The 19,052-nt window shown below is 39.6% G+C and overlaps 1 protein-coding gene across 3 annotated transcripts in view; it reads right to left on the bottom strand.

The window, feature by feature from the left end:
• The window catches only part of jcada (junctional cadherin 5 associated a), a 60,330-nt gene that overhangs the window by 21,703 nt on the left and 19,575 nt on the right, over positions 1 to 19,052 (bottom strand). For all 3 annotated transcript variants that reach the window (XM_015354043.2, XM_015354042.2, XM_069191253.1), the window contains one exon: positions 1,236 to 1,621. In XM_015354043.2, the coding sequence (XP_015209529.2) occupies positions 1,236 to 1,534 (299 nt within the window). In that variant the 5' untranslated portion in view covers positions 1,535 to 1,621. The remainder of the gene's footprint in view (positions 1 to 1,235; positions 1,622 to 19,052) is intronic.

Consider the following 19,052-nt stretch of genomic DNA (forward strand, 5'->3'; position numbering starts at 1 on the left):
GAGACATAATTTGATCACATTTTACATAAAGCAATATTGCTATTAATATGCCATAATACATACAGTGTACTGCAATAAACTAAATGATGATCAACTGATCATCATTATATCACCACTTCCAATAATTTAATTGAATCCATCCATCCATTTCTAACTGCTTCATCCGATAGAGGGCCGCAAGGGAGCCAGAGCCTATCACAGCAAGCAACAGGCACAAAAAGCAGGATAGACCCTGGATGGGACAACTGTCCATCACAGGGCACGCACAAACACAAGCACAGACACGCACACACACACACCAGAGCCCATTTTCCCAGAAGACAATTAACCCACCAGCATGTCTTTGGCCTATGGGAGGAAACCAGAGCACCCCATAGCAGCCTACGCAAAAATAAGGAGAATATACAACCAGATAGCACCCCAGGAATTGAACCCAGTGCCTCAGCGCTGGGAGGCAGTAATACCTAATTTAATTGAATGTTTTGAAACAATACATACAATCATTCCAATTAGAAAACAGCATTCCAAAAAGGCTTGGTAAATGTTTAAAAAATAAATGTTTTGCTAAGGTTGAAAGTTGGTAGAAAACAGGAAAGAAAAAATTGAGTGTGGTGATACTTATTGCCACCGAGTAAAAATTAATGCCAAGGGTCTGTGTTTCCGGTCTAAATATTATTTTAAATAAAATAATTCTATAGGGATATAGCTTTATATTTAAACTTCAGCGACGATATATTTTTAAAAACTTTCTTATTTTGCAAATCAATATCTATTAGAATTTTTCAAGCAGTTTCAATTTGTACTTAAGGCCATTATTTTAAACCCATATTAAAATATATATATATATTGCACCTGATGTAGGACTTCTGCTGTAAATGTATTTACAGACATACTTGTCTGAACAGTATGCATCAGACATCCATTTATGATCTATGTATAAAATATTCAATCCTGTGCACCCAATTAATGTTCTGAATGCATTATTTTGGTGCAAAGTCGCCTGGTTTCACCGCAAAAATGAAAGAGAGCGTTAAAGATTTAAGTATTAATTCATTTCGTGATGCAAACTGTTCGACAGCTTACGAGTCTGGGACTGATTCTATCTTACCATGATGCTTCCGAAAAACAGCAGCACAGGCAGCATTCAGTGAAACAGCAATGCCACACAAACACAGAGGGGGGTCAGGATTTCAGACACTGCTGAGGGCCAGCAAAGGCAGAGTAAGGGAACTTACCCAGTGTTTGAAGTAAGAAAATCACCCAAGGGCTGTGTGTCACCTTGGTTACCGCTGCCAGCTTTTCTCCTTTGGTTGCTTTCCCTGCATTCATTGTCACTGAAGTAGCCCTTTGCCGGTGCCTGCCTGCTGTAAAAGTAGGCCCCTGTGTCTGTTTCATATCCGTTCGCTGTTCCATGACCAGACCTGTTCTCTACGATTTCATGGTGGCAATCGGCGTAGCGATTCTCGTTGGATGAAGAAGCGGTTTTGGGCAATTTGTATCCATGAGAAATCAGGAGATCCTCCACGCTGTACATGTTGTTTTGTTGCTCTTGTAGTGGTGAGTGTGATTTTCTATGCACAGCACTTCGGGCTGGAGCAAAAGTGTGCAGCAGAAGCCATCACTGGGAAAACAGGAGGAAACAGAAGAAGGTAGCATTAAAGTGATGATCGCCAATATCCTTCCCTGTGAGGACTGACAGGCAGGACTGCAAGAAGAGAACAAAATCCCACATTTTACCCCTGCAACGGTCACACAGCCAGACTGCTCTCCCCCATGCCATTCAGCCCCATGCAGATGCGGTTTCGATCTGACTGATGTATTTAAGATCCTAAACTGCTCATGAAGGCTTGTCAAAATCCTATCGATATTTTTTGTACTTTTCCCACAGATATTAACTCCCGGCTTTTCCAGCCCAGAGGCAGCTGCAGAGAGCTGCTGACTCAGAGGGTTTGGAACATCAGTAGTTGGGATTGGGATGGCAGCTTTTAGATGTTACGCAGACAAGTCTTCACGCAGGCTCGCGGGCTTTTCGTAAAGGTTGTCCCTCTGAATCGAATCTAATCTGATCAAAAACGAATCACGTTGAAGTGTGAACTCCATGATATTCACGATGAAGTGAATGGAACCCCTTCTGTGAGTGACAATGTCTGCGTTCTGTAATGATTACCTAAGAAAGCTTAAAATTGAGTGAGTCAAATATCCGGCACACTGTAAACTTTTCCCAGGAAAAACTCAAGTGTGAAGTGGAACGAAACCACATTACTTCAAAATAAAAAAAATAATAACCTTGTTTATATTTAGATATAATGGATTTGTGGAGTGTTTACAGTCAACCACTCAGATAATACCCCAAATAATCTGTGTATTACAACTTGCCATCGGCTTTAGTATTTCATAACTTCAACATGCAGAGCTGATTTTTTAGTAGTTATTACTTTATAAGTCTATGAATACCTAAGAAAAGTCTGCTTTTTAGCATATTTTAAAAAATCATCAAGGTTATCATTCATATTGCAATATAATGAGCAGAATAAGTATCCTTCCACATTTACATCTATATTTAAGTTCCTATTACATAAATACACATAACAGTTTTCTCAAAAGCAGTGAAATGGAAACTTTTAGACTGCCAGCACCGAACACCAACGAGCACCTCAACCTGCTAGGTCTCAGTGGGTTTTAATCAAGGTTCAAAGGCAGTTTTAACAGTAAGGAAACAAAGTGCTCAGCTAGTAGCCCCCTAACTGTGGACTTTCTTTCCTAAGTGTATGCCAGAGAATTTAATACGTTAAGGCTTTTAAATTAAAACTTTAAACCTATTAGCACTGGAGACTTTGGAGATTTGACCTTTAACCTTCAGTTAGAGACTCCAGTGCTTTTCATGGAGCATTTTTCTTTAGTTTTTCAGTCCTGTGGATATATTTAAAAGTTAATCAAAATAAAGAAATAACTGTACATCACAAACATTGCAAGAACTGAACACCAAGGATTTTGATTTAAAAATGTTTTTTGTTTTTGTCCGCTCTGTATACTTTGTACAGTACAGTATGCCAATTTTATTGGAGGTTTGATAAAAGCAGTGCATGTTTTACCTCCTACATGAAGTTAAGTACTTTAACAGATAACAGGAATACAACAGAAACCATAGAGGATGGTATGGCTAATCCTATTATGTCACAAAAGTTGACTTCTATCCTTCTCTATCTTTACCACATCATTGTTCCTGTCTAACAAAGGTTCCTAGTTTGACACCTTGGTTGCAGGTGTTTGTGACACAATTCCAAAGACAGAGTTAAAAAAACTTTGGAGTTCAAAGCTTTAAGGCAAATGAAGATCAGTTTTTAGCTGTTCTGTCACTGTTAATAATGTCAACTACTGTTCTCTAGAAACAGTACAGTAGGTGCTCCACAATTCACTGCTGTTTCTGACCCTGTTGATCCTACATCAGCAGCTCAAACAAAGCCCACTTAAAACACTCCCAAATCCCTTATGCAATGGAATTACATGCTCATATAAAACCTATGGCAGAAAAATCCTGCCTTCAGCAAAGGAACATTACACTTGTTAGATTATGTAAAATGACTGTAAGTAAGCTCCAGCATACAGTATTTTAGAACACATAACATTGTAGTAAGTTTCTAGAATATTTAACATTGAGTTAAGAATACTTAACATTAGGCATAAGAGAATGTTGATTCAAAGCTTATTAAACTATTTGTTTAATACTTATATTGATTTACATTTCGGTTTTCTGGGACTAATCAACTGTTTTCAGATAGTCCAAAGGAATTATCCAATGGAATTTAAGGTCCAATATCTGACTTGAAATAAAGGTAATAAATTAAGCACCACTTTTTGGAATATGAAACCACGCTCGCGCAGAATTTCAGCTTTCAAAGCTTATCTGTATCGTGTTAATGAGCCGTGTTAATGCTGCTTTGAGCACATACTGTACTGTATTGACAGCCCCAGCAATTCAAGGAGGCTGTTTTTGAGTCCTGCCGGGGACTTGCGACTGCAGCTCCATGTCACGAAAGCGTTCTTTCCGGACCCTATGCAGACGACACAATCCGGGGTTGACTGAGGAAACACTGGGAAAAAGTCATGCAGGATACGGGAATAAAAACAGGGGTGCGTGTCTAAGGAGTGCTGGTGGTCGGGGAGGGTGTAGCGAGGCAAACAATCCGGGGACGAGTCCAAAGAGAAGTCCAAAAACAAGGCAAAAGTCCATGGCCAGGAGATCCATCCAAGACAGGAGATTAAAAACCAGAACCGGGTCGGGACCGGCAGGGGAAACTGGAACAGGAACAGAAACTTAAAAGCATGACGGAGCCAGACGTATCCAGGACCCGGGCTCGCATGATACGGGAACCAATGCAGAGCCCAGATTAGCATCTGTGTCTGGCTTTTAAGGGGGAACTGAAAAGGGGCTGGAACAAGGAACAGGTGCGGGGAATGAGGCAAACAAGGAAGGGCTGGAGCGCCCTCAAGAGGAGGGGTTTGCGATCGTGACACTCCACTACAAAGTGTTAGATACACACCGAGCAGTGCTCAGAGATGAGTCCTGGTGGCTTGAAGGGTGTGACTGCAGAGAGTTACAGTACCGGCATCCCACCACCAGAGGGCACCTACACGGTTGTGGCCTTCTTCCTCCATTCAGGGGAGGCGTAGGTGAACCAGGCCTCGTTAACCCATCGCCACGCCTCCCCTTCAGCCTACTTCAAATCCTGCTGTCTGTTTCTACCCAGCTCAGTTGGGGGTTAAATCTTGTGTCACATCAGAGCCTTCTCGTAACTTGACTGCTTCCTTGTTTATGGACTTTTGGATAGGCTACTTGACCTATCCTGGAACCTGTTCTGGATGTTGAAGATTTGTTGCTGGTTCTGGCTTTTGGACCTTCTCGCTTTCCCTTTTGACCATGATTTCTGATCGCCCTGTTAACGGCTTCCTTGTTATCGCGTCACCCGCATAGGGTCCATCTATTTTATTTTACTTGCTGGTCCCCAGCGTAACAGGGAGTACAAAAAGCTTTACAGGCCACTTGGGCTTTTTTTTTTATCCCTAATCATGCTAAGTTTGATTTTCTGTAATACTGCTGAAAGTGAAGTTGGATGCTCCACTGTTGTTTTCATCATGGAGAACAAAAATCCTATGAAATCCTAGACACACCCTTTTATCTAAAAATGCTTAAATCCCTGAGTTCCCACCATCTAGCTCTTGGAGAGGAGCGAAATAGATGGCATGCATGGTGACTAATGCCAGACCATGTCCTTTCACATCGGCAAGGTGCCACCCTGGCTTATAACACTGCAAGCTCGGCTCACAGGTGCCCAGCAAGACCAGGGTTCACAGAAAACCTGGGCTGTGTCTAATAAGCACAGCAGTAAGCAGTGGTTCTAGGAGGCAAAGGCAGCTCTTACTAAGCGGTTTATTAAGGAAGGACAGAGACTGCTTTCAGACAGCTCTGGACAACAAGACAGCAAGAATTCTCCAGAAGGACAGAAAGGGGTGAAACTGATGGCATCAGTGCTAATGTATAATATAAAATATTTCTATGGACCAAAGTAAATTAAAACAAATTTCTAGGATGTTTAAAGCCCAAGAGTCCTATTGTTTATGTTTTTCTTAACAGCTGAGACACTTAAGCTGACTTGTCACGTCTCCCTTTTCACAGGAGAGACAGGCCCAGTGATGCAAATTCACAGGCTGCAGGTACATGTTGCAAAGTGATCTAGGCCAACAGAAAACATCCCCCAAAAACTTGTTGAACCCTGGTGAACATTATACCCTCCCAGTCCAGGTGGTGGTCAGTCAGTCAGGTATCTCCCAATTAGCGCCCGATTAAAATGTGGAGAATGCATCTCATTTCATTATCCTATCCTCTTAATTAGTTCAGTGAAGTCACCAAGGTAAGGTGAGATAGGAAGAAAAGCAGAAACAGTGAGAACCATCAGGACTATGGTTTTCTGCCTGTGACTGAGGCATCCCTGGTCAAAGTCAGGAAATGAAAAGGCTCACATCCAGCTACTGAATATCTGGGTGGCTTCCTGTTCTTGTCCTTGCAGACAGTGAAGTTTTAAAGGAATCAAGAAAAAAAGAAAACCAACAAAGAAGCAATTAAACCATTTTCTAACATACAGTAAATATTCAGGAGCCTACAAGTGGGAAATATAGTCAACAATGACAACATCTTATATACAGTAAAAGATTACATAAAAGGAAATTAAAAGCTCATGGGAAGTTGCAGAAATACTTGCTCTACAATGGGCAGAAGGAAAGTTATTGGGCCTCAAAATTTTTCTTCTGGCAGATTTCTGAATTTTACGCAAAACAATAAGTTTATATATTTACTCTTTAATCAAAAACGGGTCATGTTAAATGTCAGAAATGCCTTTGAACGATTTCTACAAGCACAACCAACATTCTTCTGTGTCCGAACTGAAACGCTTTATTTTGAAGCTTTGGGAGAGGCAAAAGTAAAGACAGCTTGTTGTACACAATCAGATGAAGAGGTTTTGTAAATAAAAAAACGTTAATTTTTTTTCCCCTCTTGCAGATCCCCATCTGTTTCTGAGTTTGTGGCTTCCTGCAATTTTGCAAATTTGCTACTAAGCTGCCAAAGAAGATAAGAGCCAAAAGCTTATAGGAGTTTATGGTTTCACAAATATGCACTGAATGAGACAACGCCTTGCATATAAATAAATAACCTCAGTTTCACATAACAATAGACACACACTGACACTGAAATTGCTAAAAAGATGAAAGAATGTTGTCTGCAAATCATGACAGTTCCCAGGCTGATATTTTTGTGCCAGACACTGATTTATAGACAATGGTGAGATCTTTCTGAGATAACATTAGAACAGAAAGACAGCAGGCCTAAATGTGGGCCCTGATTCGGAAAACCAGCATTCATTAAGCTTGGGTAGCAGCTCTATGGTTCCTAATCTTAATGGATTCTGTGTGGCTTATTGATTTATTGATATACACAAGGGGTTCTACACAATATCCACTAGAGGGCAGCAATTTAATCCAGGAATAACAAATTGCCCTTGTAAAGTTTCCCAGGATCTACTTCACAGGAAAAAATACTTCACTACAAAAAGATTCTTGTTATACAGCCTTAATGTTCCAAAACACATCCTTCAGTAGAGAACAATAAAAGTCAACAATATATAAGAACATTATGAGCTGGGCTATTAAAAGAATTCCCCCATCAACTACTCACAAATAAAGTAACTGCACTGCTTAACGAACCTGACATTTCATCTGAATTTGACATACTCCTATGTCTCAGTTTTCTTGGGGAAATTTGCAATTACTAAATGAGCAGGCTGATGACATGAAAACTATCCTCAATTGAAAATATTTACATATTGTAAGAATTATTCTTACATCTGAGTATTACAACACACAACACATATAACTGAAAAAATGTTTGTATCGTTTCAGTGTTCTCTGGGGATAGTCCATCAGAACCCTATGCTGCCAGTATTAACATCTTGCTCTTAAGGATTTTACACATTAACATTGTTAAAAACATTTACATTACACACTATATGGTACCTCATGGTACTATATGGTACACTCAGCATCTGACACCTCTCTACAGCATACATGACACTGTATGATACAGCATAGGACACATGTGCTGTGTGGTCTAGTTTCCACGGTTATGAACAAGCAACTGCTTTCTTTCTACTTAAGGGCAGAAAGTAGAGGACTATAGTTACTCAGCACTAATTCGTTTCATCGACAGTGTAAGTACATTTGAGTAATACTGTAAGAAATACTACTGTACACACCAAAGTACATTAATAAAACTACTTTTATAAAAAAACTTTTGGCCCTCTATAAACCACAGCATCTCAAATACTCCGGCTAATATAATAGAGACTGAATGTATTAAGAATGTATTATATTGTATAATCTTATTTACAGACTTATGCTTTATGTTTACAGTCAGATTATATTTAAATTAGGAACAAGTAAAGATTTATTCCAGGCTGAAAAGAGAAGAAAGGAAACGCAACGTTTCGGCTGCGGAGCCTTCTTCGGGTGTGACACATTTTTATTGATCATGTTCTTTAATCTCATTTTGTTACATATTATTATATATATTTGAATATTCATATGTCATGATCGTAAACCCCTCCTCTTAAGGACGCTCCAGCCCTTCCTAGTTTTGTATTTATGTCCTGCACCTGCCTCCGGTTCCTGCCCCCCGTCCTATATAAGCCAGACGTTCCTGCCTATCGGGGCTCAGCTTTGGAAGATGGACGCCCGGAAGCCTGCCTTTCTGTGAGTCCATGAGCGACTTGATGGCACAGGCTTCATCACTGCGTCCTGACCTACTGATCCCTGATCCCTGATCCCGTTACCCCCTTTTTATTCCACTGACCCTCTGCCAGATCCCGCTCCAGCTTTTAACTCTGTTTGTCTGTTAGGATGGATCACCTGGTCTTGGACATTTGCTATACTTATGGATTTGCCTCGGACTCCCTTGGACTGTTTGCCTGGGCCACACCTCCCCCGAACACCAGCGCACCATGGACACGCCCCCTGTTTTTCTTCCATCCCCTAGCATGCCTTTTTCCCAGTGTTTTCTTCACTTCCCCCCGGATTGTGTTGTCTGCATAGGGTCCTGAAAGAACGCTTTGTGACATCATATATAAACATAATACAATCTGACAATGTGTCTGATGGGCAAAAGTCTCTTCACTTGTGAGTCCCATTCTGTGTGTCACTGGCACTTGATGACAGAGAGGACAGACTGGGGGTGAAGGACTACCCAGGTTTTCCTCTAACACAAACCTCCATGGAACTTACTGGTTGATTTCCGTCTGCCTTTTACAGTCAGCACACACAGCAGTCTGTTATAATATTAATTACAAAATACAGCAGAGAGGTCAGTTAAGTCTCGGAAAATTCCTCAGTTATTGCACTAAAAAATGGATGAGATTATTGGGAGCTGTCATATTTAAATGTTCCTTGTTTAGGCTTTCTGGGGGTTGTCTCAGAAGCTTACACTATTAACTATTTGCACTGCATGAAATTGTAAATTAAATATTTATAACAGGTACTTGTAAAACAGCCTAAGGATAAAACAGAAAAAAAACTCTAGCTTACAAAACCATGATTAATTATAATATTTCAGTTTAGTTGGGTTAGAATTAGTGTAGGCTTTAATATCTCAAAAACACTGAAAAAAACAAAATGTAAATTGAAGCCACTACTGATGAAAAGCTTAGAAAAAAAATCCATACAGGGTTAAGTTAAGCAAATATGCTGGTAAAGTAGGTAGGTTTTGGCTCTGACATCACTTTGTCATTTATTAACACTGTCAAGAAAATCTAATGGTCACGTATAGTATGGCTTGTCCTAAGCATTCAATTCTGATACCAATACAAAAGTCATCAATATCGAGTGTATCCACTATCTGAACAAGCACAATGCACATGTTGTAGTACAGACTAATACAGGTTGTATTCCTAAAGTGTCCAAGTCTACCTTGTATTCTTTCAGGTATCAATGTTTTACAGTATATCAAAGTATTTAGCCTTGTAAAATGAAAAGGTTACAGAAGAACAGAACAGATCCTAAACTTGTCTTGAAACACTTGTAAAGGGTCTTCCACTGTGTCTTTAAAATGTTAACACCAGAGATCTTCAATCTCACTCACACACTATGACACATACACAGTCACATAGACTTCTTAAGGTTTGAGGAAAACACATCATCTTCTTTCAAGAAATATATTATATTGTCTGCATTAATCAATCAAAATCCATTCTTTACATCTATATTATTTCAGTACTGTAACAGAGACAGGTTGTAAGAAAATACTAAATACTTTGTGTTTTTCTCAAGCAACATTTGGTTTTGTCAATGACATCACCCAGTCAACTCTGCTTCCTCAGGATGTGTGTTGCCCAAAGGACTTAATTGCAAGTGTTTCAGATCTATGTGCAATTAAATGTAAAACAGTGAGCCAAAGCTCATTATGATGAAGCCGAAAAAGGAAGGAAAACAGACAAATAACTGCATTATGCCATTAATAAAAAACACCAACATTTTTTCACCTACTGTAACCCCAGAAACTGAATGCTGAAAGAGAATCATTAAGAAATTAAGAGTTCCGAGTCCTACACAGCTGTACAAATTCAGTCTCAAGTCATGCATAAATCCTTATGTCCTAGGTTAAGGCATTATGTTCGGATTATTTTACAAATATGGAAGTTCTAACAGGAAAAAAAAACCTATGAGCACACAGGAGTCACTGTGTACAGAATTTCATGTTTGCAATCAAGTGTAAAAATACGTTTTTCATTCCCCTAAGCAAACACCTAAAAATCATTTCATGTCTATATCAGTTCCTTTTCTGAATGATGTAGTCTCCATGCTTCCACATTCATTCTGCCAATCTTCCCCTAACCATAACACTCCTACCTCACACCATATTAATATATTAGAGGGCGCTGTACAGCACTATTTTTCAAATGACAATGTAATATATTAGCATTGCTCATTTCTGAACAAATTTGATTCAGTAATCTTACACCATCATTACTATCGCCGTGTACTAATTATAGCAATGCATCTGTTGCTGTAACCTCTTCTGAAGAAGAACATAAGTCATAAATTCCTGTGTCACATTTTCAGAACAATGACTGCTGCCATGTCGCACATTCACAAAGTCAAATAAACGCCACATACTTAATATACTGTATATTGCTTGTTTCAGCATGCTGTACGTTTCTACTTCCATAAGGGGAATGAAATGTTATAAGAAAGCTATTAATCCCAGAGAGTTTTCACTTTATTTCTAGAAGCAAAAACTCCATTAAATACATGATTTAAGTAAACCTAACAGCTTTGTAATGTTTTTAAAGGAACTGTGGGCACCTATAGTATTCGGTGACTCCATTTCATTTTAATCAATGTTTTTTTTCTGTGTTTGCTAAACAGTTGTACATCATATAATGTACACTCTGGCCAGTTTTAATAAAACACCACAGCAGAGCTGATTAAACATTCAGCGGAAGTTATTTTACCCGGCACCACTCAAGAGTAGCATCCTCCTTTGAAGAGGAACATTTGGCAATGTACATACAATTGACTCCAGTTAATTTCTTCTATAGGATTGTTAAATGGATATTATATGGGATGGGTGGCACAGTGGCGCAGTGGTTAGCATTGCTGCCTTGCAGTGCTGGGCCCCGGGTTCAACTCCTGGTCTACTGCCTCTTTGTGTTTGTGTGGGTTTCCTCCAGGTCCTCCAGTTTCCTCCCACAGTCCAAAAATACAGGTATGTTAACTGGCTTCTGGGAAAACTGGCCCTGGTGTGACTGTGACTGTCTGCCCTGTAATGGACTAGTACTCTGTCCAGGGTATATCCTGCCTTGCAGGCGTTACTTGCCAAGATAGACTCTAGTTCCCCCCATGACTGTGAATTGGACAAAGTGTTTAGATATATAGTATTACATTCCCATGTAATAAGACATTTAAATACCTTAAGCACTCTAGTTTCCAAGTTGCTAACTTAGATTTATTCAAAGCTAGGCAAATGTTCTTACAATGTTCTTGTTTAATGAGAATCTGTGTGAAAAAAATTACAAACCATGAAAGACCTGTAAAACTATATTTTAACATGAGCTAGTTGCATGTTATAGAAAACTGTGCGTGATGGCTTTTAATCTGCTGTTCTTTATCTCTGCATTTTTTTTACTTCATCCATCTAGGACCTTTGCAACTAAATGCTAAAGACATTTGTTGGATGGCTTAATTCTGATTAAGTGGGAATCTAAACATTGTGTTTAATGTTCAATGATGTCCAGGACGCTGCGACATCACTTGCAATCCTATAATTTTACTTCCAATATTTTAGTTCCTGTTGTCATATCGTCTTGTCTTTGTGGTCCTTAAAATATAACACATTATACACAGAAAAAAAAACTTGATTTTCCACCTAAAAAATTGCTTCTTTGCTTTTCCATTAACGACAAGTGCTAGAAAGCGAGCAACCCCCCATGATGCTATTTTTCAATGTTTGATTCACCAATGAAAGAAAAAAAGTAAAAGACATTTGCCTAAGAGAACAAGGTCTAAATAAAAAGGCATTTGATCATATTTACAGCAAAAACAGAACAAACCATTAATATTATAAAAAGAGTAAATGACTTCATAGTTTATTTAATGAAATGCCTGCCAAAAGGCATAGGGCTTAGTGTTACTATATTATTCCTAATGATCCCAGTTGTTGTACTTGCAGGGCTGTACTTAAACCCAGGCTGGCCTGTCTTATATTAATTAGGGTCCATCACCAGCTTTCACTGCTTTGAGATGACAGTGACATGGCTTATAAAGCAGACACATTGTGATCAAAGGAATCACATGCATTAGCATTCTGCTAATCAGGTATAGACTTGGCTAGCCTTGCAGTCTTCAATTCAGGAAATGAAGACATGTAAACAAACACCTTTTCAGGCAGCAGAGGACAGAAATGAGACACAGCAACAGCAAATTTAAAGTCCAAAGTCTTTTGGAGAAAAAGGGAGCTTTTGCAAGTTCCAAAGGTTGACTGATCCCACAAGGAACAACTCACCAACAGGTGGATTCAAGACAACCTAAATCTCTCAGAACAAGCACTGGACTCTAGGTAGTCCATTAATGTTTCAGATAGGAATTAACAGACTATGGGTAAGACTTTATTTAGTGACCATCTACCAAAAGTATTCTGATTATTACTATAAGCCAGCTCTCCTCCACACTACAAGAGGGCACTGTGGAAGTGTGCCAGAAGCTGTCTGGTTTCTGCAATGACCATATTTATATCTAATGTTCAGTGTGGTTTGGGTCTATAGTGTAGGCAAGTGAGATTTTTACTGCAGGCCTAGAAACCCAACCATCAAGCAAATATTTAAGACTGATGGATATGGATCTGCCAGTAACAGGTATGAGCATTTTTTAAACCTCTAAGTTATTTTTATGCAACGGTCTGTAGAGAAAGGTTGCGCGCAGGCTATATGAGGGTCTCCTTCACAATCAACATAAACACCTACTGTTAGTCTTTCTCATACAGTAGTTTCTTCAAGCTCAGTATTTTTCATTTTACAGTATATCTATAGTGTATGTTTTACTTCCTATATGCAGTACTCTGTCCATACCTACATTATATATCATCTGCCAAGTGGTTACTCAGTCTAGAATTGTATCTAAATCTTTCTTTTGCAACTTTTGCAGTGCTTGTTAATCCCCTTATTTAGGTATCACCTACAAACCCGACTAGCTTATTGAATATACCAGAATCTAATTGGGAACAACATTAGAAAAAATAATAAATCATTAAGTGCAGTAGTCCTAATACAGATCCTTATGGTACTTTACTACTCAAAATATGAACATTTAACCCTGCGCTGTACAATGGCTGACCCTGCGCTCTAACCCCAAGCTTCTCTCCCTGTCTGTGTGTCTCATGGAGAGCAAGCTGGGGTATGCGAAAAGACAATTCCTAATGCAAGAAATTGTATATGGCTAATAAAGTGATCTTATCCTATCTATATTCTGTTTAAAGTGCATTATCCAGCTCCTAATCCAAATATAAGCATTACTTTCAATGCCTACTGCTTGCAATTCATTAATCATTTATGATTATCCTAAACTTCTTGTGAAAAACTAACCATATCAGCTCTGTGAGTCCTTTGGCGCTGTTGCTTATTGCAAGAATTCTAGTAATATAAGACCTATTTTTTATAATACCACACTGACTATCCCTTAGGATTACTGTTTCCAATTAGATGTTCCTCTAGATTAGTTCTAATTATTCTCTCCACCACCATATACATTATATAAGATTTATTTCTCTACGATTACTTGAGTTTTGTGGCCCTTTTTATGGCTTGGAATTAGCATGCAGCACTTTTGCAGACAAAGGGTGTTAGCCCTGTCTTGAGCAACTGTTGGAAGAGTTCTGATAACGCCCTACGACATCCATGCTTCTCTTACACGCGAGGGTAGAATACCAGTAGACCCTGGATATTTGTATATCTTTAATGCTTTAGAGAAAAGCTGTATGAATGAAGCGGTAATTTGCAAACTCCAACCTGAAAGGCACTAAAGGCCAGAATTGAACCCAGAACCTTTAGCTATGAAGCAGCACTCCTGACCACTGTGTTACCTTAAACGAGTATTGAGAATACAGGATGTCGCCAAGCAGTTCTGATAAGACAAAAGGCAGACATTCCAGTGATGTTCCCAACAGCAGCGATAAAATCGGTAAGCACAGAGACAGACATCATCAGTACAAATATGGACGACTGCGTCCCGACGAGTAAGATTTTGAATAATTGAGAGCTTCCATAAACGCTAAACAAAATACAGGTCTTAATATAAAGCCCTGAGGAACACCAGTGAGGTCCAGCCTAGTAAGAGGACTAAACTCACACAGAAACACACATTTTCTCTCACAAACGTAGGACCCCAAAACTGCAACAAAATGAAAGCCATATGAAAAAGGGTATGAAGCAATCCAAAACCTGTACACTCATATCCAAGACAATTATCCCTTTAACACTTTTTTTCCACTTAAAGTAGTTTTATTGTGTACTAATCATTCTACTTCATACCTAATAAGTTACTTAATTAATAATAATTTGTCTTGTATTTTATGTTATTTATGGTTACACTACACTACACAGGTCCTCCTTGTCTCCCGCATATGGATACTTTATACAAATCCCTTAATTGATAGAGACATGATAACTGCTGTGGATTAGAAATGCTTTATAATACGTCACTACTGTCCGCTCATTCCAATTCTCGGTCAAATACATTTGCAGATGTTTCATTTTTCCACTTCCCTCCTCTTTGGCGCCCAGCAAGAAGGCATCAGATAACACATCTCGCTGCTGCTTGCTCTTCCGTTATTGGTTTTTCAGATTGATTCTGCTTCACCACTTGCTCCACTCGGACAAGAACGGATCAATCTGGACTTCTGACGTGTGCCGATATACTCCTGCGTCCAGCATGGATCCGAGCTATTTTAAAACATCGCGTTTCTGTAACAATGCAGTGAATCCATGCATACTGCCACCGTCATCTGAACGTGAACAAATTCTTTAACAACTATATATCGTCACTGAGCTCATAACCACCATTTTAACAAATCCACTCAGTGTGGACTGTGTAATACTTTATGTAGCTGCTGGTATTTATGTATTGCATAGATCGTTTTGGGGGACATTTCAACAGCATTTAGGCAACCTCATAACCGATCCTATATGGATGGTGAGATGGTGGACGTCTAGATATGACATTTTGGCTGCAAATAGTTTCACTCTATTATGAAAAGTAATAATAATTATGATCAGAGCGTAATATTGAACAAAACTCGTTGTAGTTAACCTACAATTGAAGGAAGCGGCCCATAATGGAGTCACCACGACATTCTGAATTTGATTTCCTAACTGCAGCTTGGCCATGTCATCACAGAGCTCGATGCACTGACACAAAGGTAATGAACTCGCAGATAACAAGTGGGTTTATAAGGCCATGTGCATTCCAATGTCCAGAAGCCCTGCCTTACTATAGAGCCGAAATATTTCCTAGGAGTTTTCTGATTCATCCATCTGTCCATTTTCTAACTGCTAGATCCAATGCAGGGTCACGAGAGAGCTCAAGCCTACCTTGGCCAGCAACAGCTGCAAAGTGGGACACACCCTGGACAAGACACAAATCCATTGCAGGGCACACACAGACACATACCAGGGCAATGTTTCCAAGAAGCCAAATAACTTACTAGTAAGTTTGTTGACTGTGGGGGGAAACTGGAGTGCCAAGAGGAAACCCACCAGAACATGGGGGGAACATGCAAACTCCACACACACACAGCAGCCAAGGTCTGGAACTGAATCCAGGGCCCCAGCCCTGCTTACCGCTGTGCCACCATACAGTACCTCATTTTAAGAGTTAATACATTAAAATGCTTTAAAATACTTCTAAAGACTGTTCATTAAATTTAGCACTACTGCAGTATGGACACTGCAATCACAATGAAATGCAGTCACCCGTGGTTTCTCACATATTGTTCTGTTCATGCAGGTTTCAGAGGGGCACACAATTTTAACGTACTGTATGCCAACCTTTCCCCTTTTTTATACTGGCAACATTCTCCTTCCATAAACTTTAGTTAACAAAATGAAAATGTAAAACAGCGGAGACTACAGGGAAAGGAATGAGGAAAGGAGTATTCATCTGGAGCTGTGACCCTCTCAATAAATGTAATCATCCAGCTTCTTGGATGATGGCTGAAAGCTAACTTGTGACTAATTCACATCATTCCCGCTGTTTTGGAACACTGACCAGCCCTTCTTCCTCTGCTGCTGGAACTAATGAGCCACCTTCCTTCAGGCCTCTATTTATGAGCAGCTCTCCGCACAACAAAGTGTGCTGGCAGCAGGATTCAGACTCGTTACAAAAACCTACCACCTGAGAGGTGTCCGACCTCACCCCCTTCGAAACGCGACGGGTGGGAGAAAAGTGCGCTGTGTGTTTGGGGTCGGCAGCAGCTGGTCGAGAAACAGTCTAAAGATAGAATCCCCAAAGGCAGGGGGCTTAACGCTGTCTATGCAATACAACACAGGAAGACAATTGTTTCCTCTTGACTTAACTTCCTCTGTCGCCCTGAACAGGGCTAAAACTCAGAAACGGCTCAGGACACAGACTAAAGTTTCAGGATTAACACTGCTTACACCCTGAGCTAATGATCAGAATGATGATAAACAAATAAATGATGATGAGTTCTGAAAAGGGGACTGCGGATGAAGACGTGCAGCATCAATGACTGGTCATCCTGTACACTTGCTTTAAAAGAGCATGATGATTAGGCTTAAAACTACCGTATAGCTAAATGGGAGAAGGAATTATAATGTCTCACCTAAAATCCATAGTCTTATATCAGAAGTGTCAGAAGTGACTACAGTATCTCTCAGCTGTTTAAGTAAAAGAGGCGTCTGTCTTTAAAGTATAAAACGAGTGTAAACTTACAACCTCAGGAATGATAACAGGTATGGTAGTGATCCAAAGCTATCAAGACACTGCAGAGCCGTGTATAACATTCTTTAGACATGATCTAACCTTTCCTTATTCTCTACATCATCATGGATGGATAAGTGTTTTCTGGCAAGACCTTACTTTCAAAGCTCACTGATGTAGAGCTCTTAAGATCAACAGTTATTGTAAACTAAGCAGCACCGAAGACAAGCTGCAGCTTTTACCAATGTGAAATTGGCGTGACTAGCCAGAATAAAACATAACTGTATATTTTTCCAACTGGCTTTGTCTTCTCCCGTTGCAGTTGAGAGCCCCCATCTAAGGTCCTATTTCGGAACCACCTGCTTTTATTACGATTTGTCAGCAACCTTGTTGCTGGATAATTTACGACCATAACCGTAAGAGTTTAGAAATACAAACCTTCCAAGTGACATGGAACAAAAAAAGGAGAAATAGTAGGAGTTTTTTCATACAGTTTAAGCAGAATTTGGAATTTATAGCTAGGGTTTATCTGGAGAAAGATCCAAGAAAATATTTACATAGTTTTAGAAGTAGTCCACTTATTGTTCAAAGAATTTAATATGGGTGCATTAGTACCCTCATGTTAATGAGAATTCAGTTTCAAAGGATACTTTGCTGGTTAAGTAATAATTCTTAAAGTTATCAACCATAACAAATGAGTCAATGAATTGGGTTTAACAATAAGTTCTAGGCAAACCAAAATTGGATAATATCAAATCTATTGTCTACATATTTTAAAAGTTTAAGTGTGGTACTAAAATCTTAAATAATAACATATTTCAGAGTGTCCATTAATTAATATATTTGGCTATTAAATTGTGCATTTGGTAATCGTGAACCTGAAATTAACAGAGCCTTAGTCTGATGCTTGATGCATAAAGATCTGAAACTTGAAAGGCTTTTTCCATTTTCACAAAACCACACATAGTTTAGTTTTGGCTTTTTTCCTCCTGGAGTACTATAGACAAATGACGCCCTGTGCAATTACTTCCAGAGAAATTACGTCATTCCCTGCAGGAGACAGACAGACATTTGATATGACGCTGTACATTCGAAACCCAGAGGATGAAAACATTCAGGAAACAAGTCTGATTTTAATTATTTTGTCTCGTCAAACTGAACTCATATGAAGTGGTCATTAGGGTCTGTAAGGCGGTTGCGAGGTCACGGGAGACACAACATTTCGGTGATGTGATTGCTTTCGTTAGAACGGATGTCAAACTTCCTTGCAAGGAAATTCAGGCAACAACACTTGATGCTCTGGGTGGCCTGCGTGACCCTGTCTTTCTGATAAATCTGCAGAAGTGAAAAGAAAAAATAAATAAAACGAGAACAGTTCGGATCGAGCGATACACTTTACATGCGCGCAAAACGATGCATACTGTACATCTCCTGTGTTATGTAGTCGAGAAGGTAGGCGAGCAGAACAATAACGAAACAAGTTCCGAAGAAGTGAAGGTAGGACCAAGCCCATAGAAGATCATGTGTTGCCTCTCTTCGCAGGGTCACTGGGAGGGAATAGGAATTTAGGAATATGCTTCCTACGGCAACACACACATAGCATATTGATAAGACCTAAGACCTCGCAGTTCTCAACCCCTCTCCTGTCCTGGTCTTTTGATTATTTACGTTGGGACGCTTCGGCGAAAGACCCCCGCTGTTTGAGCTCTAAACTTTAATAGCACTTGGCTGGCGGGACCCCATGCACACCTGGCTGTTATACTGTAGTTCATTTTCCCCAGCCAGACAATCGCTACAGTCAAAGCAGCCAATTTTTCATGTAAATGCTACACGTCCACAGTCTAAGTGCCTTCGTAAATTCCTCTTTTGAAGACTAATGCATACAGTCAGGAGTTGGATTTCTGTACTTTTAGAGTCAACTTCATTTTTCCGCGAGTTGTGAGGCCAAGCATTGCACGCAGGAATTTATCTTCTCTCTCCAACCCTGGAGTATTTGGGTCTTAACAACTGAACATACTTTT

This window comes from Lepisosteus oculatus, chromosome 6 (genome assembly GCF_040954835.1).
Source record: "Lepisosteus oculatus isolate fLepOcu1 chromosome 6, fLepOcu1.hap2, whole genome shotgun sequence".
Classification (NCBI taxonomy): domain Eukaryota; kingdom Metazoa; phylum Chordata; class Actinopteri; order Semionotiformes; family Lepisosteidae; genus Lepisosteus; species Lepisosteus oculatus.